The following is a 21,863-nucleotide window of genomic DNA, read 5'->3' on the forward strand; positions in this document are numbered from 1 at the left end:
GCAGTGTCTCCAGACACTGCCCCTGTCCCAGGGGCTGGGGGGTGGGGAGGTGGGCAGAATCACCCAGTGTGAGACCCGCAGCTCTAAATAAGATGATAGGCAGCAGGCATTTTCTCCCAGTCTGCTGCTTGTCTGTGTGTGATGCGTTTGCCGTCCAAAAGTTTTTGACCTTATGAAGTCTAGGTTTCCAATCTTTCCTTTTATGGCTCTTGATGCTGAAATATTTTATAAAAAGCCGGAAGCATAGAACATTTTCAAATAAATAAAAGAAATACTGGGAGACTGGACTAATTTTGCATGTTGTGTATGGTCTGAAGCAAGTGAGAGGGTGGGAAGGTAGAGAAGACCTGAATGTCTCCACCAGGAAACAGGGAACCAGACCTGATTCCTCTCTGCTTCTTGATTCAGGGCAGGATTTCAGGGAAATCCTGTGCAGGAGATGTGTTCAGGTTTCTGTATAACCTCTGGCAAGGCTATTTTTAGAGGAGGCTAAATGCTCCTGACACTGGGCACTGGGTTGTTGGTTTTTTGGGGTTTTTTTGGCTGCTCTAGGTCTTCGTTGCTGTGCATGGGCTTTCTCTAGTTGCGGCGAGCGGGGGCTACTCTGTTGCAGTGTGCAGGCCATGGCGGTAGCTTCTCTTGTTGTGGAGCACAGGCTCTAGGCGTGCGAGCTTCAGTAGTTGTGGCTCACGGGCTCTAGAGCGCAGGCTCGGTAGTTGTGGCGCACTGGGCTTCATTGCTCTGCGGCATGTGGAATCTTCCCGGACCAGAGCTTGAACCCGTGTCACCTGCATTGAGGGGCGGATTCTCAACCACTGCGCCACCTGGGAAGCCCTGGGCACCGGGTTTTGAAGCATAAAATCAGAACTAGGCAGTAGGAATCTGGAGAAAGGAGTGGGCTGCTCCCCTGTAACCTACTTCGACTGATGGGCAGCAGGGCCTTTTTCTCAGTGATGACATTTGAGCCCCACGGGGTGCCTATTTCTTTAGAGGCAGAGACACAGGACATCTTGGACGAGGCAGCCGCAAAGCAGTGCCTGTGAGCAAAACCTAGAGTGAGTGGCGCTTCCAGAAGAGTGGTCTTGAGCTGACTCTAGTCCGAAGCCATCACTGTGCTCTGGTATTTGTCACTGAAAGTAAAGATTTGTACAGGTGGCTAAAGGTATTCCAGAGCCTGCCAGCTTTGGAGACCAAGCTCCTATAACAGGAAGAGAAATCTTAACCTCTTTCTTGGCTCAGTTGCTCTGTCTTGGGAATAAAGGGGCACAGAGGACCATTACCTGCCTGCTAGAGTACAGACAGCGTGTCTGGGTGGGGTGCTCAGGTGCACCTCGCAGGCTCCTCCATGTACAGCTGCATCAGTAGTGCACGTGGAGATGAGAGAAAGCAGTCAAAGATCTTTGGAACGTTCTCAAGACAACCCACTTTTCCCAGAGGCTTGAATTGTGGTGCTGGAATTGTTTGTAGGTTTGTTTCTTTAAAGCCCTCTTGGTAAGTGGAAATGGTTGGACTTGGGCTTGTTTTGTTTTTGTTTCGGTAGACGTTATTTTTAGAGCAGTTTTAGGTTTACAGAAAGATTGCGAAGAAAGTCCAGAGTGAGTTTCCATAAACCCCTCCTCCAACACAAAGTTTCCCCTATTATTAAATCTTGCCTTCGTGTGGTATTTTGTTGTAATTGATGAGCCGTTGTTATTACATGCTAGCTAAAGCCCAGGGTTTGCCTTAGAGTTTACTCTTCATGTTATATGTTCTGTGGGGTTGGACAAATGTATAATGACGTGTATCCACCATTACACCCTCATACAGAATAGTGTCACTGCCCTGTAAAACCCCCTGTGCTCTGCCTATTCACCCTCCCTCCCCGCAGCTCCTGGCAACTACTAATCTTTTTGCTGTCTCTCTAGTTTTGCCTTTTCCACAATGTCGTATAACTGAGACCCTCTAGTGTGTAGCCTTTCAAGCTCTTCTTTCACTCAGCAGTGTGCATGTAAGGTTCCCCCATGCCTTTGTGGCTTCCTAGCTCCTTTCTTTTTGGCACTGAATAACACTCCATTGTGTGCATGTACCAGACAACTGGCGTGTGTTTCTCCATTCACCTACCGAAGGGCATCTTGGCTGCTTCCAATTTGGGGGCAGTTATGAATAAAGCTGCTATAAACATCCACATGCAGGTTTTTGTGTGGACATAAGTTGAACTTCTAGTGTTGAAAAGAAAAATGTCTAAATGCAACACAGTCGCAAGCGTTGCCTTAATATCCTGCATTATGAACATTTGGAATTTACTTCCCTTTTTTTTTCCCCCTGCAGATTAAAAAAAAAAATACAATGTCTAATGGTTATGAAGACCACATGGCTGAAGACTGCAGGGATGATATTGGGAGAACAAATTTGATTGTCAACTACCTCCCTCAGAACATGACCCAGGATGAGTTACGAAGTTTGTTCAGCAGTATTGGTGAAGTTGAATCTGCAAAACTTATTCGGGATAAAGTAGCAGGTAAAGAAACAAGAGCCGTTTTTGTAAAGGGGGTGCGTGTGGCCGTCCTGCCAAGCACTGTCTTCTTTGCCCTGCAGTGCTCCTCAGCCGGGAAGGGCCACAGCCTTGAAATGACAGCTGTGAAGTTTCATTTTTATCTCAACTCTGTTTTGCCCCCACCCAGGTCTAAGATTGGACGTAGGTTCCCCAAAGAGAAAAACCCATCATGAGATGGAGAGTATGTACAAAACACGACGGCGGGAGGGGAGGGAAAATGAGAAGACAGGAGAACAGGGACACTCTGAGAGCTGGAAGGGGCGTGGTGCCACGTGTGGAAGGGACTCTGGCCAGCGCCCTGCCCGGGGCAGGCCCAGGCAGGTCCACCCTGTCTTCCCAGGCTCACATACAAGGTCAGGCCCGCAGCAGAACACTGAGTCCCCTGTGGGCTGTCCTTCGTTAGGTTTGAGCCACCCTGACTGTCTGCTGTTGTGCTATCAACTTAACGTCTGAAACTGAGGTTGCACTCTCAGGGGGGCTGGAGCAGGGCAGCGGGTCATGGGCGGGCTGTGGGGTTAGCAGGCTGGCTCAGAGCCCCACCCTCCCACCCTGTCTCAGTGTCCCCATCCATGAAGTGGGGATGGTGGCGCCTACATCCTGATGCTGCCAGCTGCCTAAGAGATTACACAAGGCCCGGTGCCTGGTAAGGCCCTCCCTACAGAGAGGCCTCTGTTCTGAGAGCGTGGTTTCAGGGGCTCTGGAGAAAAACATGGGGAGACCAGGTGCTCCGAAGCGCTTCTTCCTTTCTTTCCTCCCCAGGGAGGAACGTTTTAGGGAGCCTCCTCCTCTCTCTCTTCCCCTCTTCCCCCCTCCTCCTCTTCTTCCTCCTCTCTGCATAACTGGGCTGAGGAATGGCCGGTCCTCTCAGGAGGGCTCTGGCTGCCACTCTGGCTTGTGGGACCAGGATTCCCTACACTGAAAAATAATTTCAAAGTCAAAAGCCGTATTTATTATAGAAACCTAATATTTTATTGTATTTCAATTTACATTAAAGTAGAATAATATTATTGAACCCCATGTACTCATCATCCTGCTTCATCGACTTTCAGCCTTTGCCAGTAACGTGAAGGTGCCTGTACCCGAGATGACTCCTGTAGAGGCTGGCTGACTACTGTACAGGGAGTTGGTTCATCAGAACGGGACTTTGAACGCAAAAGTCCTTTAAGGACCCTTCCAATTCTGAGAGTCTGCAATGTAATAAATGTCTTCAAAATAGGATCTTTAGATAATACACAAAATTGAAGTGTTGGAATGTTCTAGAAGCCACACTCTCTCTCCAGTTCCAGGAGACCATCCTGAATAAGAGAGTCCTTGTTCAGAGGGGTTTGAAATTCTCCTGCGCTGCTACTGAGTCTTTCCTTTTTCGTTTTATGTTCTGGTGGAAGGGAATTTTCAGTCCTGTTGATATTCCTGACTTCTTTGTCTCTTGGCTTGTTGTGGTTTTCAAAGGAATGTGAGCTATGTTAATAAGAACACCTAGATTTGGCAAGATCAGTCCGGAGAGAACTGGTTTTGAGAACCAGTGAAAGCAGCAAAAGCGTAATTTGGAAATTATTTCAGTACAGAAATAGTCCTTTTCTGCTCTCTGGGCAAAGTTTAGTGTAATGCACCAGGAGTTGTGGAGTGGGTGGGCCTGGGTTGGCATTTCAGCTCTGCATCTTGCTAGCAGTTCTTTAAACTGAATGAACTTGACTTTATGGAAAACTTACTGCATTCACTTTTCTCCTCCTGCCACCGGTGTGTGAAAACTAATTAGAGGCTGCTCCCGGGGCCGTGGCCTCACATCTCACTCCCTTTTGTCCTTTATTACACCGCTCTGGTGAAACCCCGGACTTGGTTATGTTCGTCTGACTGCTTTCTCCTGGCCTGGCTCAGGTGCCCACCCCAGAGAGAGTCTTGCACCCCAGCAGACAGGCACCCCGTCTGATCAAACCCCCAACCAGGTTCACAACACGGGCATCCCTGTGCCACAGCAGCCACTTCAGCGCATTTTCTCCCCTGAGGCCCCCTTTCCTCTCACATGATGACCGCTTCCTACTTCACAGTGAAAATAACAGCTGGCTCACTTCTGTGCTAGATCCCTTCCCTTCTCGGCATCCCAGGAACCTCAAGTTATGCAAGTACCCACTTTCCTGGTGGGTCTTTCCAGGGTCACCTGCCAGCATTCAAACACGCTCCCGCCTCTGCGCTGTTTAAGAGATGCCTGGACTCCCTCTGGCTCACGGTTTCTCCGCTTGAGCACTGTTGACGTTTGGAACTAGATCACTCTTGTGGGAGGGCCGTCCTGTACATTGCAGGCTGTTGAGCAGCATCCCTGGCCTCCACCCAGTGGATACGCCAGGGGCACCTTCTGAGTTGTGAAAACCAAAAAATGTTCCCAGATGTTGCCATGTCCCTGGGGAGCAGAGTCGCCCCCGACTGAGGAGCTGCTCTAGCTGATGTCCTCCCTCTCCTCCCAATCACAGAGCTGTCTCCTCTGTTTCTTCCTTTTGGAAGCTTCCTCTTCCCTCGGGTCCGTGAACCTGGCTTTCTCCTACCTCTGAGGCCTCCCTCTGTCTCTCTTGCGGCTCCTTCCCAGGCGCTGACCTAGGCAGTCCTCGGCTTATTCCCATGCCTCCTCTTCTTTCTAAGCCAACCCTCGGGTCAGCAGATGCACACCCACAGCTTAGCTGGACATTCAATTTGGCCACCTCTCTTTCAACCAGAAAGTTCTCCCGAGAGAACTTTCTAGGTCCTTCAGCCTCTCAGTGTTTCCCAAACTGACCTTGACTCTCCCACAAGCCGACTGCTTATTTCCCAGGGTCCCCATCTTAGCAGATGGCACCACTGTCCACTCAGTGGCTCCAGTCAGAAGTCTAAGCATGACCTTTGACGTGTGTCCCTGACACTGGTCCTTCTGGATGCTTCCATCCTTTTTCCTCCATCACCCCTGCCACCATCTTAGACCAGGCCATATCGTCTTCTGCTTGCCTTGTTGCTTTAGGCTCTTAACTGGCCAGCCATGCTCCCTCCAGCCCATTCTCCCAACTGCGGCAAAGGAATCTCTCTTTAACATACCAGATGTACCCTGTCACTCAGCTGCTTTTAAAGCCTTCACTTCCCGGGCCCCGTTTGCTTTAGGATGTCTTTCCTGGCCTGATCTACTCGGCGTGAGATGCTCTTTGGGTCCCCATAGCAATCAGGCAGACCTGCAACGTGGGTTTCCACACTGCACTGGGGTTGGAACTTTCTGGTCCAGTAGGTCCTTATGGTTCTCGGAGGCAAGGACCCTATTGTATTCCCAGATGTAGCCAGAGTCAGTGTTTGTTGAGTGAATGAATGAGTAGATCTAGGGATTGGGGGAGAATGCAGATCAACATAGACATTCATTCATTCAGCAAATATTTATTGAGTGCCGACCATGGACCATGCAAATCACCTCTGTTCCTTTTAGAAAAAAATTTAACATGAGACAAACAGGAAGAAAAGTTTAAGTTACCCATAATCCCACAACTGTTAGCTTTTTGGTTCATGTCCGTCCAGACTGTGTTCTTTACATATTTATGGTTGTGAGCAGTCATGTGCTTTTACAAAAATGGGCTCGCACCTCCCAAGCTGTGTGGGGAACTTTTCTTCCTGTACCTGTGAACATTTTTCCCTGTCACTGAACATAGCTGTCACAGGGGTTGCGTGGTATTCTGTTGCATGCAGGTTCTGAGTTTACAACAGGTTGTAACTGTTTTCCCATAGTTACAAGCCCGGCTGAGATAAATATCCTGGCACAAATCTTTGCTGACTGGTTATTTCTGTAGGAAGTCTTCCTAGAAATGAACCGCAGAGGGGAGAGAGTGACCCTTACTGCCAACTGGCCCTCCAGGGGTCTGCGGTTCACCCTCTGCTCGGCCCTGCCATCCCCTAGGCCCAGGCAGGGTTTCTCACCTCTTAAGTGAAAAATGACATCTGGTCGTGGTGGCAGTTTGCATTTCTAGTAAAGTTCATCTCTTCTGGCTGTTTGTACTCCTCTTTTGTAAAAGGACTCTTGTCCTTTGCCCATCTTCTTTCCTTTGGGGACATTTGCTACTTCTTATTTATTGCCTAATTAATTCACTCATCCCCCCCAAGACCCAGTCTCTCTCCATCAGTGATGTCTTCCCTTGAGCCCCGTGGACCTTTAGAGAAAGGACTCACGTTGCAGAGGAGGGCCTCCTCCACGGGGCACTCACCTTCCTCAGCTGTGCACCCCAGGTCAGTGTGAGGAACACTAAGGGATTAAAACATTACGTCTGGCTGCTCTGGTCCACGAAAGCAAGGCGAAATGCCATGGAATCGTCTCTTAGTCTTAACCCTTGTCTAAAGAGAGAGAAAGATGTTTGGCAATGCAAGAGCACTGGCCCAGGGGTCACGCAGCAGAGCGCCCCTTGTGGAGACAGCCTTGCTTTCTCCAGGGCAGCGGCTCCCGGGTGCCAGCCCTTGACCAGCCGCAGCACCTGGGGACTGGGAGAAATGCCTCTCAGGCCCCAGTCAGACCCACTGAGTCGGCCAGTCTGGGGTGTTTGAACCTTTCTGGAGGGAGGGCAACGCCGGTGCCGGGCATAGTCAGAACCAGAGCTGAGAAGCAGTGCCCTTCCTACGGTGCAGGGAAGTGAGAGCTGGGGGGCGCTGGCCTCATACATCTCTAGATCAGGCCCAGGGTTTATTCATCCTCCATCCCCGTCCTTCTTTCCCTCATCTCCCGCACCTCCGCCCTCCACCATATCTCCCATCCTGGGCTCTGGTTGCCCCCACTCCTGACCCTGGCAGGCCTCGCCCTCCTCAAGCCCCAGCAGCCTGTACAGGATCCACGCACTGACCGGGCTTGTGCCTGAGCACCACCCCCCTGCTCCCCCACCAGACCTCAGACCCCCCTCATTCAGGGCTGGTCTTCCATCGCCCCTAAAGCGGGAGGGGGCAGCAGCTGACCTGCCTTCAAGGCACTGACTGCAACGGGCCCGCTGCCTCTAAGGGGCAGGATCACCTATAAGGGGCTTGGAAGTATGGATCCTGACGCCTGCCCGACGTCCTGGGTCCTGGGCTGAGGAGGGCCCTGGGGTGCTGCATCGTTACCCCGCGTGGCTTGTGGCCCCTATTAGAGAAACAGTAACTTGGGAAGTGAGGGCCTTCCCCCAGGCACCTGCTCTGATCACAGCCCCTTAAGTGGGGGCTCTTCTGCATAACCACGGGGAGCCCCGCTCCTGTCATGCACTTCCAGCGACAGTTCTCAACCTGGGCTTTGAGTTGGAATCATTGGGGGCTTTACAAACAACTGAAACTGTCCCCACTCCTGCCTCGCCCACCCCCATTCTGATGTCATTGGTCGGGACTTGGCCTGGGCAGTGATAGTTTTTAGCAGCCACCCTGGTGATTCTAACAAGCGGCTAGAATTGAGAGCAGTTGGTTTATAGTGAAGGAAAGGGTGGAGGTGGGCACTCAGCACTGTGTGTTAACGCTTTAGTCACCGGCCTCATCCAGTGGACGAAACCAGGGCCTCCCCTTCATTCCTCACCCGCCTTCCCTCTTGGCGCACACAGCTGCCCACCACAGAAAGTAGAACACTCCAACCCTCCCGGGGACCCACAGCCCCTCTCCTGTGCTGTGTCCCTCCTGTGTATCCAGTTGGTGGTCACTCCTGCCACTTCTGAACAGTTCCCCAAGAGGGAGTGGGGACACCCTGCTTGTAACCCTGGACTTCTTTGGGAAGAACTCAGGTTTGCACCTGCCTTACGACTCCCCCAGGCTTCGGCTTCGGCTAATGAGGCTGTTGCCGAGGGAGCTGCTTCCAGGGGGGCTCTGGATATCTGGCCAGGGCTGTGGAGGTGGGGCCCCCGGCTTCTCCCGGTGCTTCCTTCCTCCTCCCCGAGCTGGGCGGCAGGTTTGGGAAAGTGAGGGCAACCGACACTGGGTGGCGCCAGAGCCCAGCAGGCCTTCCCACTCTGGGCGTGGAAGTCGAGGAAAACAGCCTGGACACTGACAGCTGATCGTAGTCAGGTTCTCCCCACCAGCCTGTCCTGTGTGCTGCTGTGACTGTCCTCCTCCTCACCCCCCCAACGCAGTCCCCCGCGGAGCCACACAGAGTGGCCGGCACCAGTGGGACGGCTCCTTGTCACTGCTTTGGTGATGGGTTCCCTAGGATGCTCTTAGTAACACAGTGTTTCTCTTTAAATAAACTTTTTTTAAAAAAGCAACATTTTGTAAATTTGTTCCTTGCAGAAAATGTACAGGTTGGCCGAGGGAGTGTAACAAATAAACCATCAATATAGATTGTAACCATTGATCTCTAACTCCCACCTTCCCAGAGGCCTTGGCTCTTAGCGTTCTCTCTCGGTCTTCTCTCTGCTCTTGTCCTTTTGAGCCCAGCCGGACATAGTCCTGTTCATCCTCCCCATCTGTCTGTCTCGCTCACTCACTGGCTCTCAGTGGCTCACCCATGTCCCTGTGTTCTCCCACACAGGACACAGCTTGGGCTACGGCTTTGTGAACTACGTGACTGCAAAGGATGCAGAGAGAGCGATAAACACGCTGAACGGCCTGCGGCTCCAGTCAAAAACCATTAAGGTAAGGAGCTGCAATCACCATCTCGTTCATTCCTGGCTGCACAGAGGTCTGTGCTGAGCCCTGGCCTGGGTGAGAGACTCCCCCCACCCTTACTTCACCATCACCGTCACCGCACCATTAGCACAGTTGTGCCTTAGAGGCCTGCCGCTTTTCCAGGGCGTCTGGGGGGCCTCCTGTCTGCTGAGAAGAGAGGCGTTGCGTGTCAGATGTGTCGGGTGGTGACCGTCCCAGGCCTTGTGCCTCTGGCTCATGTCCTCCTCAGCCCCACCAGCAACGGGAGGGTCCCCGTGAAGGACTTAGGCTGGGACATCCCTCTCCCTGGCCCCGGGTGTCCCTCGTATGTTGGCTCACAGCAGCCTCCTCCGAAGGCCTCCCCACCGGTCTCTTCTACTGGCCAAAGTGCTCCCATCCTCTTGCAGCTCCCGACCTCATGCCGAGCGGGTGTTGGGCCTGCCCTGCCCTCCTGCTCGCGCCCGGTTGTTGCTGTGGTGGTGGCGGCGGCGGCAGCAGCAGCATCGTCCCTCCCGCCTCCTGCCCAGGCTTCCATTCCTGCTCCATCACTGGTGTAATCCTTCCCACCAGTCACTCAGCATTCATTTGGCAGATGTTTATGAGTGCCTACTATATGCCACACGGTGAACAAAACAAATTCCATGCCCTTGTGGGGCTGGGCCTGTGTGTGTGCGCGCGTGCGTGCGCACAAACGATAAACAGAACAGTGAGAGCCAGGTGTGGCAGAGGTAGGCGTCCCAGGGGCGCCGTGTCCTGGGGGGGTGGTTCATGATGACTTGAGGTGACTCGAGGGGAGTGAGGGAGCCATGCAGCACCAGCTCGGAGGGCCTTGGGCAGACCGTCATCAGCGTCATTCCCAGTTCAAGGGCTGTGTGGTGGCTTCCTGGGACAAGTCAGCGAGTCCTCCAGGCCTCAGGGTGGCTTCCCCAACCTTCACGCTCCTCTCAACCTGCCACTGCTAACCACGCCCTCCTTCTCTCAGCCCGGAGCCCCACCCCAAGTGTCTGTCTTCAGGCTCTGCCTACCCCTGGACCAACCTTGGGTTTTCCCGAGCATCGGTCCCTGCCGAGCCCTCCTGTAGAATATGCCTCCTACCCCCGCCCCACGCAGGACCCTGACCCGGCTTCCTGCAAGCAGCCTCTCAGCACTCTGCCCACTGCCCCTCACCTGCAGACTGGCAAGTCAGCCCTCATTCCTGAGACGCATGCCTGCCAGAGTCACCAGAGTTGTGTCCCTCGGCCCGACGCCACTGGAGTGAGATCATCCTTTTGAGCCTTTGCACCTTCCAGTCCTCCCACCTAGTTCTGAGGGCCGGAAGTCCAAGATCCGGTGTGGCAGGCTGCATGCCTTCGGAGGGCTGTGAGCTGTGAAGGAGGATCTGTTTCGTGCCCCTCTTCCGGCGCCTGGTGGTCACTGAATCTTGGGCAGTCCTCGGCTTATAGAAGCATCACCCCACTCTCTGCCTTCATCTTCACACGGGGTTCTCCCTGAGTGCATGTCTGTGTCCAAACTTCCCCTTTTTATAAGGACCTCAGTCATTGATTTGGGGCCGTCTTATTCCGCTTTGGCCTCATCTTCACTAATCGCATCTATAATGATCCTGTTTCAAATGAGGTCACATTTTGAGGTACTGAGGGTTAGGACTCCAACATGTGAATTTGTGGGGGCACATAATTCAAAAATTCCTTGTTCTTCAAAAACCTCTCACAGGAATGTTTCCTAAGAATAGGACAGTAGGGCTTCCCTGGTGGCGCAGTGGTTGAGAGTCCGCCTGCCGACGCAGGGGACACGAGTTCTTGCCCCGGTCCGGGAAGATCCCACATGCCGCGGAGCGGCTAGGCCCGTGGGCCATGGCCGCTGAGCCTGCGCGTCCAGATCCTGTGCTCCGCAATGGGAGAAGCCACAGCAGTGAGAGGCCCACATACTGAAAAAAAAAAAAGAATAGGGCAGTAGACCAGATTGAGGCAAAGGAGCAGGTGGTGCCAGGAGCTTAGAAAAGAGGGGTCTGGGCCTAGTGTCTCAGAGCGGGGCCAGGCACACCTACTGCATCATCACACACCTGCCGCGAGCGGGTTCTCTAGTGCAGTCTTCTTGGATTCTGATTTGACTCTGAGCTTGACAGTGACTGAAGAGAAAAGGAAAGCTGCAGTGGCCATCAAGGTCCTTGGCGACACCTCTGCTGAAAGGAATTGAAGCGCAGTTGGCTTTGAAAGCATTGCCTCTCTGGGGCTTTATCAGGGGACAATTGTAACTACAGTCAGTGCCAGCCTCTACACCACTCCCACGGTGCTAATTTGGGAATGTTCTTTCCCACAGTGACCTTCACCAAAAGCCAAGGGCAGACCCCAAATGCAACCTGTTCTGGACAGATCTGCAAGGGACGAGACAGGATGGTCCTGGGAGGCAGCTCCCTACTGGCCCAGCCTGATCCTGGGAAAGCACAGACTAGCCTGAGTCCCGGCAGGCCTGCCTCCCTCCTTCAGCTGTCCTGCCTGAAATCGGACGCCCCTCGTTGGGACATTTGATAAAATTGGACAGCAGACGGTTGGAGTGACCCCCTCTGGCAGGAGTCTGAGTGGGGTGTTCTGTGAGGCTGGTTGACGTAGATCCGGAAAGTGGAGGCCCAGAAGTGGGGCCAACGTCCTTCCTGGTAGTCAAGGAGCGTGACCACGCCTACCTGGGAGGCCCTGGGGAGGCCCCAGGGGCCAAGGTGGCCTCTTGGGGACAGTGCTGCCTCTGCCCCAGGTCGTGAACAAACCATCGGGTGGCCCCAAAGTGTCCCCAGAGTGCCTTAGGCCTGGCTGCAGTGCAGGGAAGCTTTCAGGGAATGTCAGCTTGTACAGTACTGCTCTGTGGAGGCCACCAGCCCCTGACGGGACCCGGTACCCTGGGGCATCCTTCTGATCAGCATCACTTCTATTCCACTCTCCTCTGACACTCACCTCCATGAGCCCAGCTCCTTTTCGGGTGGAGTTGGGCTCTGACCACGCCACGCTGTTTCTCCTTCCATCTGCCGTCTCTCCCGCTAGACTGCATTCTGCTTTGCAGGCAAAGGTGGCGTCTGTCTTCTTTTCTGGAATGTCCCAGGTGCACCTCACATGTTTGAGAGTCAACGAGCACATGAATGAAGGGGTGGGTGTGTGTATGTGAGTGTGTGGTCTTAGCATGTAGAGTTACACCCTTGCCCTTCCTGGCAGGCCTGAGTGTTGTGGTGAGAACACACCTGTCGTCTTGCCCTTGTGCTGCCCCCCTTGGCTGGCAGGGTCCACCCAGCTGTCGCCCCAACCTGGGAGAGCGCCAGAGACCCTTTCCTTGCTACCAGCCCCACACGCACGCACCCTTTTATCTAAACCACTGCACAGGCTCCCTTTAGCCTTTCTTCAGCTTTGCAGAACATAAGCCTAAAAAGCATGGGGTCATTTAATATGCGTGTACCCCCCAGCACTCGGGCCCCTTCTGGGCTCCCATGGCGAGCTTGCCTGTTGTCAGGTGGGTGTCACGGTCCCAGAGCACCCAGCCTGCTGTCCCCTGGGCTCCTTACAGGCAGGACCAGGTCCCCTTTCCAGCCCTGCTCATTGTCCAGAGAGGCCTGAGGCCACGGTAGGAGCACAGGCAGCCGGGGTTGGCTCCCTGCCCTGCCCCCGAACAGCCATGGACCCTCAGACTCTCGACTGTGAAACAAGGATGATGTCATCAGGGTGTGTGAGGGCCCTTGCCTGGCCCATGGGGAGCTGCCAGCACGGGCTGCTGCAGGTGACCTCCTTCCATAGGGTTGGCTTTTTCTCACCTGAAAATTTAACACCCTCCCTCGATGCTTTGGCCACACATCTGCCCTAATGCCAGTGAGCGGTTTTGTTTTCAAGGTGTCGTACGCTCGCCCGAGCTCAGAGGTCATCAAAGATGCCAACTTGTACATCAGCGGGCTTCCGAGGAACATGACCCAGAAGGATGTGGAGGACATGTTCTCTCGGTTCGGGCGGATCATCAACTCCCGGGTCCTCGTGGATCAGACCACAGGTACGGCGGGTGGCCCAGGATACGGCGAGGTTTTCCTCCAGGCAGGGGCTGGGTCTCCTAGGGAAGACAGATCGCTGTCATTAGTTATTCCACTAATGAGGACAGAATCAAAATGAGAAGACGTTGGCTTTTGTTTAATGAGGCTGGGAGGTTAAGTGGCATAAAAGCAGCCCTGACATAAAAGCTTAGGCCTATTATGGTGAAAACACCAAGAGATTCTGGCACTTTCTACAGGCACCCACACGTCCTAGCCTGGACTACGAATGTTGCCGTTCTTACTGCAGGCAGTGGTGTGCTGCGTGAGACAGTCTTTAGCTGAGGTCCAGAGTCCCCACCTTTCATTACCCCAGAGCTCCAAGGGTGACTGTTTCTGAGGAGCTCTTCTTCAGTCTTCATGACTTGGATGCTGCTCCCACCTCGGGTAGCACATTCAAAGCTCAGAGCTCAAAGGCAGTGACTTCCTCTCACAGGCAATCCTGGCCACTTTGCCAGCCCCTCTCAGGTCGTCTCAGTTCAGGACACGAGCAGCTTGGGCGATGGGCTTTGCATAAAGCAGTAAGGCACCGCCAAGCTGAGCCCTGCGTACCCCGGAAGCAGCCCCTCACTGCAGCCACCTGCCCCACTGGGGTCGGGCCGGCCCCGCCCAGCCCTGTGTGTGGCTCCGTCTGGGGAGCAGCGAACTCAGGCCACCCTGCTTTAGGTCCCTTCATCTCTGTTCTCAGCAGGAGTGGGAATTTACTGACCAACTAGCAAAAAAGATTACTGCTCAGGGAGCTCAGCGAAGCCAGTGGAATTGTCTGCGGTTGGTTTTTATGTTCTTCCAGCACAGAGCGTGTTCACCACCCCCTTGGCTGAGGTAGTCAGACACACACTGGGTGGTCGGGCCAGAGCAGTCGTGGCTCTGAGGTGACCTCCCCCGGGAGGCTGCAGGGCCACACAGAGAGCAGGTGGGCAGGGTATCCTGGCCCATGACAGATGGGGGTGGAGGTGCATGCGTGTTTTCCCACATCCCCCCTAAGCTGTGTGCTCTGGGGCCCACAGTCTTGTCACCTGCACTCCCTTGTCCTGTCCCAGCTGTGGAAGCTCGTTTTGGCATGGGCTGGCCCTACCTGCTGCCCAGGCTGCAGTCCTGGGCTGGGGCCCGGCCTGGAGACGAGTGGACAGCTCGAGTCTCCCAGGGGCCTGAGGAGGAGAAGGGGCTTCTGGACCCCAGGCTCTGCTGGAGGGACATAGACTCCACCCACCCGGCCTCCTTCTTTCTGCCCCTCGGCTCCGGGCCGGGGGATGGGCGTGAGGTAAAGATGCTGTGTACTTGGTGTAAACTCCTGTTCTGTGCCAGAAGAGCTTCCCGTGGTCCCTAAAGTTCCCCTTACTTATCTTCAAATGCCAGTTGAGAGAGTGATCCCATCGGCTGGTCAGCACATGTATTTATCCCCAGCCCCACCTGCACAGAAGTGCCTGAGTGGGCCACCTGGAGACCTGGCGGGGGTGACGGTGCTGGCCCGTATTCTGCCTCCGTGGCCCTGCTTTTCCTGATCCTGTATGGACTGCTGTGCCTCTGCTTGTCTCTGTCCAACCCAGCACCGCTGAGCAGGGCCCAGCTCTCAAGTTGGAGTCCACCCACCTCGAGAACGCACCCCCTGCCACGTAGCTTTTGTCTGCATCATCCTGAGGGAGGTCTCCTGCAGACAGTTCCCTCACCCCTCTGCTGGGACTTTGCCTCCTTTCCCTCTGCAAAGCTGGTGTCTCCTAGAGTTTGGGGGCACCTCAGGGTTGTGCCCTCAGGCCTCCCCACCAGCTTCTGCCACTTAGGCGAGGGGACAGGGTCCCTACCCCACACCTCTGTCTGTGTTCAGGAGCTTTGCGAGGGCGGGGGGATGGAAGCCGCGAGGGAGCCCCCAGGGCTCCTCCCTCTCCACAGCCCTCCCCTAGGCCGCATGTCGAATTGGAGAGTAGAAAGGTGAGCCCCCGGGACTGTGGGCTCCCCTTCCTTCCCTCTGCTCCAGAGGAGGCCACCATGCAGGGCTCCTCTGCTGGGACCCCGTGGAGCCCCGGCTGCTGGGGCAGAGAATAGCGGGGCAAGCAAGTTTGTGTGTCAAGTGTCCTTCATATGACGTGCTTTTTAAAGAAACAGAAGCTCTCTTAAAAAACCTTAATCTGCTGAGCTGACAGAACTTTTTCAGAGAATGCCTTTGCTTCTTTATACATTTTAATTGTGAACTTCATAGTTGACTCATCTGGAGATCGTGCCATTTATTGGTCTCTGCTCTTAATCCTAAAAACGCTATAGGAAAAAAAAAATCCACAGTCATCTTCAAAAAGTATACATTCATCCAGTCATTGAGTGAGTTTATATTCCCTCACTTTAAGTAACATTCTCTCTCTTTCTCAGGTTTTCTTCATTTCACTCAGGCAGTTTTCATTTGATAGTCATTTTGCAAAACCAAACAGGGAAACCACACTTGCGCGTACACACTCTGTCTGCTTGATTGCAAGGTCTTTATAAATAGAGTGGAACCGTATCCTGCAGACAGCTTTCTGTAGCAGCCAGCCAACCACAGCTTCCAGTGGGATTTGCCTGCAGTTAGATTTCGTTCGGGTTCCCATCTGTCTAAGCTGTCGTTCGTGCCGTTTAAGAGTAAATAAAAACAGTGTATGCCAAGTACATGTTTTCAGGTGTTCCTTCTGAACCGAAATTTTAAAGTGGGCTCAGGCTCTAGAATTTTCCTGGCACACGTGTGAATTGCTGGGTCTGATCTCACAAATTCAGTGAGCATCTCTGGCTGTGTCAATTTTAAATTTATACTTAAATAGTGATGGAACCAATGCAGGGGCAGCCCTGAGGCCATGAGGAGCCGCTGTGCTGGGGGTGCCCAAGAAGGGAGAGTTTCCCAGTTGGAGAGTTGGGGTGTGTGCTTTAGGACGTGGCGGAGGGCATCCACAGGACGCTCCTGTTGTAAAGAAAGAGCCCCTGCCTGAGGGCCCCTGACTACTGTCTGCTTGTTCACAGGGGGCCCACGGTGTTGCATGCAAGTGAGGACAGAGCTTGGGATTCTAGGCCCCAAGGGGACGACCGCGCCTTGCAGTGACACTTGTCATCTCCGCACCAGCCTGGTGTGCCCGAATCTCCCAGGCCCCTCCGCGGCCTTGGGGCCAGCTGGGGATACCCACGCCTTGTTGCCCATCGTGGGGACGATAGGTGGGACCCTGCGGGAGATGGCGAGGAAAGGTGCCGGGATGTGGGAGCTGACTGGGGGACGTTCCTCACTCTCACTTAGCCGGTGGCCCGAGGCCCTGGGCTCTTCTGCTCTGATGGTCGTCACTCACCACATGCTAAAGGCCTTTGTCTAGAGGAGAAATTGTGTCTTACGGCTGTCTGACTCAGCCTCCCCTACCAGGGCACACTGTGCCTCCAGCCCAGGCCCGTCACCCCCAGGCTGGCCCTCGGCCGTCACCAGTACACTTCGACCTTCACACTTGACCCCTGTTTCTTCTCCCCAGGAGAAGGAGCCAGTTTTCTTCCACGGCTCCACATTCCCTCACCTCAGCCCCACTCCATTCCTCGAGTTCTTCAAGGGACGAGGGCCCCCATCATGGGGCTAGAGGGTGACTGAGCCCCTCCCATCTGGTTTGTTCAGGCCCCACACTTGTGCCAGACTACGCTGACCCTGCCTTCAGCAGTTGGGCCTGGGACTCAGGTAGCCTGGTCCCGGGCCATGTCCTTGCTCTGTCGAGGGTGGGGTTACAGCAGGCCCAGGACTTGCCTTTGGTGGCTCAGTCCACATGGCAAGAGAAGGTGTTCTCCCAAGGCAGCTTGAGGCGGCGATGAACGGGCGCAAGACGGGGACTCTTCAGCTGCTGGGGAGTCTGTGGGTGGGTGTGGCAGCACCATTGTCGGCAGTTTTCTGGGAAAAGAATGCGTGGCCTTACTTGATTCTGAGGGCAATTTGCGGCCCACAGGAGGTCCCAGGACCTTACAGTGGAATCCAAGAGGTGAGTGAGGTGTTGGTGGCAGGAAAGAGTCATCAGGGTTCAGCTTGGTTACTAGGATCCCACGCCCTTGAGGGATGCAGGAGGCTGAGCCAGGCACCAAGCAAACAGGGATTCGGTCAGGCCAGCCCAGGAGGCGACATGCTGCAAAGGCCCAGCTGGGGTATGTGGCCAGATGGCCAGGAAGGCCATGGGAGGGAGCTCCCGGAGCCCAGGGACAATTCCTTGTCACCCACCTACCCCTCAGCACACCGTGCACCCACACTACAGTGGGCACCTGGCATTGCGATGGTGATGGAGGTCATAATCTCTTCTAATGTGACTTCTTTTAAGAAAGAGGTCTGGGGTGTCTTATTTGAGACTCCTTTCACCAAAGTATCTTTTGGCACTGAGGCTGTGGAGTTGTTGCTTCAACTCAGAAGAAAGTCTGAAACCTTAATCTTTTATTAGTTGTTGTTTGTTTTTTTTAATTTGTTCATGTTTCCATATTTAGGTTTAATTTTTGTTTATCTCATTAACCAAGCATCCAGTTTTGAACCACAGTAGCCTGACTGACTTGACTTTTGCTTTTCAGTTTTAAAAATCCTTGCAGTTTTTCCCCTAACTCCATTTTTGTTGGTTTGTTAAAAAGGTTTGTCCAGAGGGGTTGCGTTTATCCGGTTTGACAAACGGTCGGAAGCAGAAGAGGCAATTACCAGTTTCAATGGTCATAAACCCCCAGGTTCCTCCGAGCCCATTACAGTGAAGTTTGCAGCCAATCCCAACCAGAACAAAAACGTGGCGCTGCTCTCCCAGCTGTACCACTCGCCAGCTAGGCGGTTCGGAGGCCCCGTTCATCACCAGGCGCAGAGATTCAGGTGGGTCAGGAGGACGCGCTCTTCCCACCACGGCCACTCGGGCCCCTTCTGGCTGCGCGGAGCCCTGCTGGTTGGGTGACTATGTGCAGTGGAAACCTCTGGGCTGATCACATCAGAAAGTCGCGCTCACGGCCATTTCATGTCTCCATGTCCCCTACCTGCATCAGAAAGGTATCTGTATGGAAGCTGTTTATTTCCATCCAAGTGTTGCCTTTAACTAGAATGAAAAAGGTAGTGCAGCTCCAACCAGCTCCCAGGAGGGTGAGTGCATAGCGCTGCAGCCCGCAGTTTCTAGTGATATGTGAGTAGACCCATGAGTTTAAAAGATCATCCCGTATCTGGGAGAGAAAAGATGCAGCTTTAGGGGTGCTTAGGCAAGAGCCGTTCTTCCAGCGTTTTAAACAGGTTTTAGACATTTGATCAGCAGCCCTAAGGCAAACCTTTCTCATACACCTACCTTGTGGAGTCATTTGGTGTCGAAATATTATTATATGCCTTCTGTTTAAAAGCCGCATCCTAGAGGTGAACTGTTTTCCCACCTTCCTTAGTCTTTCCATATAAAATGATTCTAGTCGCCAGGATCTAGCAGAACAGAGACAAGTAGAGTCAGTAACTTGGACTCAAATCAGGTGTGTTACTGCCTCACGAACAGCTGAGATCCCACTTCTCCCAGTTTTGAGAAGTGGCATGAGGGCTAATCTCAGGTATGTTAAGGATTTCTCTCTGCGACTTTTCGGGGTTCCCGTCTTTTGTTTTAAGCAGTGAGGTTGGGTAACACCCCGCTCATTTCCACAAATGCTGTTTTTCAAGGTCTTATTTTCACAGTCCAGTAATCCAGTGTTCTCAACTCAGCTCAGGTTCCAAAGCTGGCCTTCCTTCGTTGGCTCTTCTTTAAAGGCAAAGCAGGGGAAGCGTCTTTGGACAGAAGTGAGCTAAATCCAGTTTTGAACGTCAGCACGGTCGGCCTCACTGGTGATCGGGTGGGATGTATAGATAGCCAAGTTCAGTGAGTTACCCAGGAACTCTGGAAAACCAGGAAGCTTGGAGGAGAAGAGAAAGGAGAAATGGGAGGTGCAGAAGGGGCCAGGCAGGAGAGGGACCGTGACCTCCAGAGATGGACGGAAGGAAGGGGCGGGCGGGAAGTTTCGCCACCAGAAGGCCGACTAAGATAAGAAGGAGAAGAAAGAAGACCCAGAAGAGGAGAGGGTTTGCAGTCCGTTCTTATCACGTTGGGAAAAGTCCCCAAGTCAATGAAGAGTCAGTTCTCCTCTTGTACCATCAGAGGAAAGAATGGGGGTGGGTTTCATGACAGTTGAGATGAAACAGATCAGCTCCAACTAGCAGGAGAAAACTCACAAGAATGAATAAGAATGAGAATCATGTCAATAAAAGACAGTAAAATATTACCTCCGATTATTTTCAGTATAACATCTATCTCAGGAATTAGTTAACTGTGATAACGGGTCCGCCGTGTCCTACGAAACTTGGAGAAAAGGAGGTCCTTCTAAAAGTCAGAATGTCTTTCCATTTCTCACTGAGAAGCAGCTCATACAGATACTTGGGTGCCTTTTCCCACCCCCATTTCAGTGATACTGTGGTCTCACCACTAACAAGCCTCCCGAGTCATCTAACCAATTCAGACATTTGGTACGGGCTGTTTAAAATTATTCTCGCAAATTCAAAACCATGGCCCACAGTGTGCCTTGATTCTTCTGTACCTGCATCAGCGATCACCGTTGTGTCAGTGGTCTGCACCTCGAGGGCTGGCCACTCTTCTCCCACGTGTGCTGAGTGCGTGAATCTGTTTAGTGACACTTGAAGGCACCCCCACTCACCCCTGGATCAGACCCACAACTCGAACCTGATTTTATTTTGGAGCAGGTAATACTTCGCCAGTTGCATTGTGTGGCTTCGGAGATGCTGTATCGTGCTCAAATATTCTTAAATTGATCCTCCAACAGTTACTTTTGAGCTTGTGAAACATCTCAAGGGCCACGTGGCTTCAGTAACAATCTTGTCATCTTCCTTAATCCTTATTGCCCACGACCTGTAGAAGGCTTATTTTTGATGTGACTAAAAGTTGTGCTTTAGAAAGGGGCTCCACATTTTTGGTAAAGCTTGGTGGACTTACAGTTCACAGCCCTGGCCCTTCTGGGCTGTTAAGAGCCAGCAGCGGAAGGGTGTCCGGAGCTTTGCCCTGCCGGCAGTGGCCCTTCACGGGAGTGTGCTATATGTAGGCACCGCTCGGACGTGAACCCTTGGAGAGTGAGGGTGCTGATGTGGGTGGGATTGGGGTATAAAATTCAGAGAAAGAAAAGAAAAAAATTCAGCCCTCTCCCCACCCCCACCATACCCCCGCAAACACACATACAGACACAGACACAGGATGAGGAATGGTTTCCTCCAGGGAGAGCTGGGGGTGTAACAGCACCTCAGAGGATGTGGAGAAGCTTCCATCACTTAAAATGTGGGAAGTACGGGTGTGACTCAACAGGACCACCCTACCAAGGTGGGAGGGGTGGAGGGAGCGGCTGGTCAGAGGCCACTAGAGGCCGTTGCTCTGAGGCCTGACCCCCTGCAGGCAGCAGACGTCTCTCCTCAGAGTCGACTCCCTACAGAGCAGGGAGCCCGTGCCCTCCCTCTGCCCCCATATTGAGTTCCTCTCAGTTGAAAAGTCCTGATTTTGACTGAGTGGGTGTGTCAGCCCGAGCGCCTCACGTGGGCTGCGTGCAGCTCGCTGGCCCGCACTGACCTTGACCTGAATGCTGTGCTCTCTGTTTGCTAGGTTCTCCCCTATGGGTGTAGATCACATGAGTGGGCTTTCTGGTGTCAATGTCCCAGGCAACGCTTCTTCGGGCTGGTGCATCTTCATCTACAACCTTGGTCAAGATGCCGATGAGGGAATCCTCTGGCAGATGTTTGGCCCCTTTGGTGCAGTTACCAATGTGAAAGTGATTCGCGACTTCAACACCAACAAGTGCAAAGGCTTTGGTTTTGTGACCATGACAAACTATGAAGAAGCCGCGATGGCCATAGCAAGTCTGAACGGCTACCGCCTGGGGGACAAAATCTTACAGGTTTCCTTCAAAACCAACAAGTCCCACAAATAACTCGCTCATGCTTTTTTTTGTACGGAATAGATAATTAAGAGTGAAGAAGTTGAAACTTTTTTGTTAGTGTACAACTCATTTTGCGCCAATTTTCACAAGTGTTTGTCTTAGTCTAAATGAGAAGTGAAAAGGTTTTTATACTCTGGGATGCAACCGACATGTTCAAATGTTTGAAATCCCACAATGTTAGACCAATTTTAAGTTTCTTAAGTTATTTCCTTTAAAATATATATTAAACAGAAATCTAAGTAGACTGCATTGACTAACCAGTCCTTCGGGATGGTGGTGAAACTGAAGCATGCTTTAACTTCTGAGACTGTCTAACACGCGTTTCATTCGATGTCTCCACAAACTGGATAGAAACAAACAAACAAAAAGAAATGACCTTTTAGTTTTAGTTTTTAAACTAAAGATGTTAGACAGATGCCTTGTGTGCGTTTCTCAACCGCTTCAACATTTTAAGCGATTTCTGCTTTGGTTGACAGGAAATTGCTTTCCCAAGCAGGTCCCATTGCCACCTCCTGCTCACTCAGCCGATTGGCCCCGGCAGTGGCAGCGGGCCCGTCTGCCGTGGGCCGCAAGCGGGGAGGGGGGCCACACACCAGGCCGGGCCAGGCTCTGCCGAGGACACGAGTGGGTTTCCTAAGCCCAGGCGCCAATGGGAACGGACCAAAGAGTTTCAGGGAAACTCCAGTATATTCCAGAGTCAGATCTCAGCTCCAGGCACGCCTGAAGACGTGTTGCTCCTCTGACATCCCGATTCCTGTCCACACA

General features: G+C 53.0%; 1 protein-coding gene across 3 annotated transcripts; it reads left to right on the forward strand.

Moving 5' to 3' along the window:
- Positions 1-887: 887 nt before the first annotated feature.
- On the forward strand, positions 888-21,089 carry ELAVL1 (ELAV like RNA binding protein 1). Of its 3 annotated transcripts, XM_065873147.1 has the most exons (6): positions 888-919; positions 2,316-2,497; positions 9,000-9,103; positions 12,979-13,132; positions 17,754-17,979; positions 20,765-21,089. In XM_065873147.1, the coding sequence occupies exons 2-6, from the start codon at positions 2,326-2,328 to the stop codon at positions 21,087-21,089; spliced, it is 981 nt and encodes a 326-aa protein (XP_065729219.1). In that variant the 5' UTR covers positions 888-919; positions 2,316-2,325. The 3 variants fall into 3 exon arrangements, with proteins under 3 accessions (XP_065729219.1, XP_065729218.1, XP_065729220.1); XM_065873146.1 differs by lacking the exon at positions 888-919 and having other exon boundaries at positions 2,326-2,497; XM_065873148.1 differs by lacking the exon at positions 888-919 and having other exon boundaries at positions 2,386-2,497; positions 17,754-18,027; positions 20,750-21,089.
- Positions 21,090-21,863: the final 774 nt, after the last annotated feature.

Source organism: Phocoena phocoena, chromosome 3, assembly GCF_963924675.1.
Source record: "Phocoena phocoena chromosome 3, mPhoPho1.1, whole genome shotgun sequence".
NCBI classification, from domain to species: Eukaryota; Metazoa; Chordata; class Mammalia; order Artiodactyla; family Phocoenidae; genus Phocoena; species Phocoena phocoena.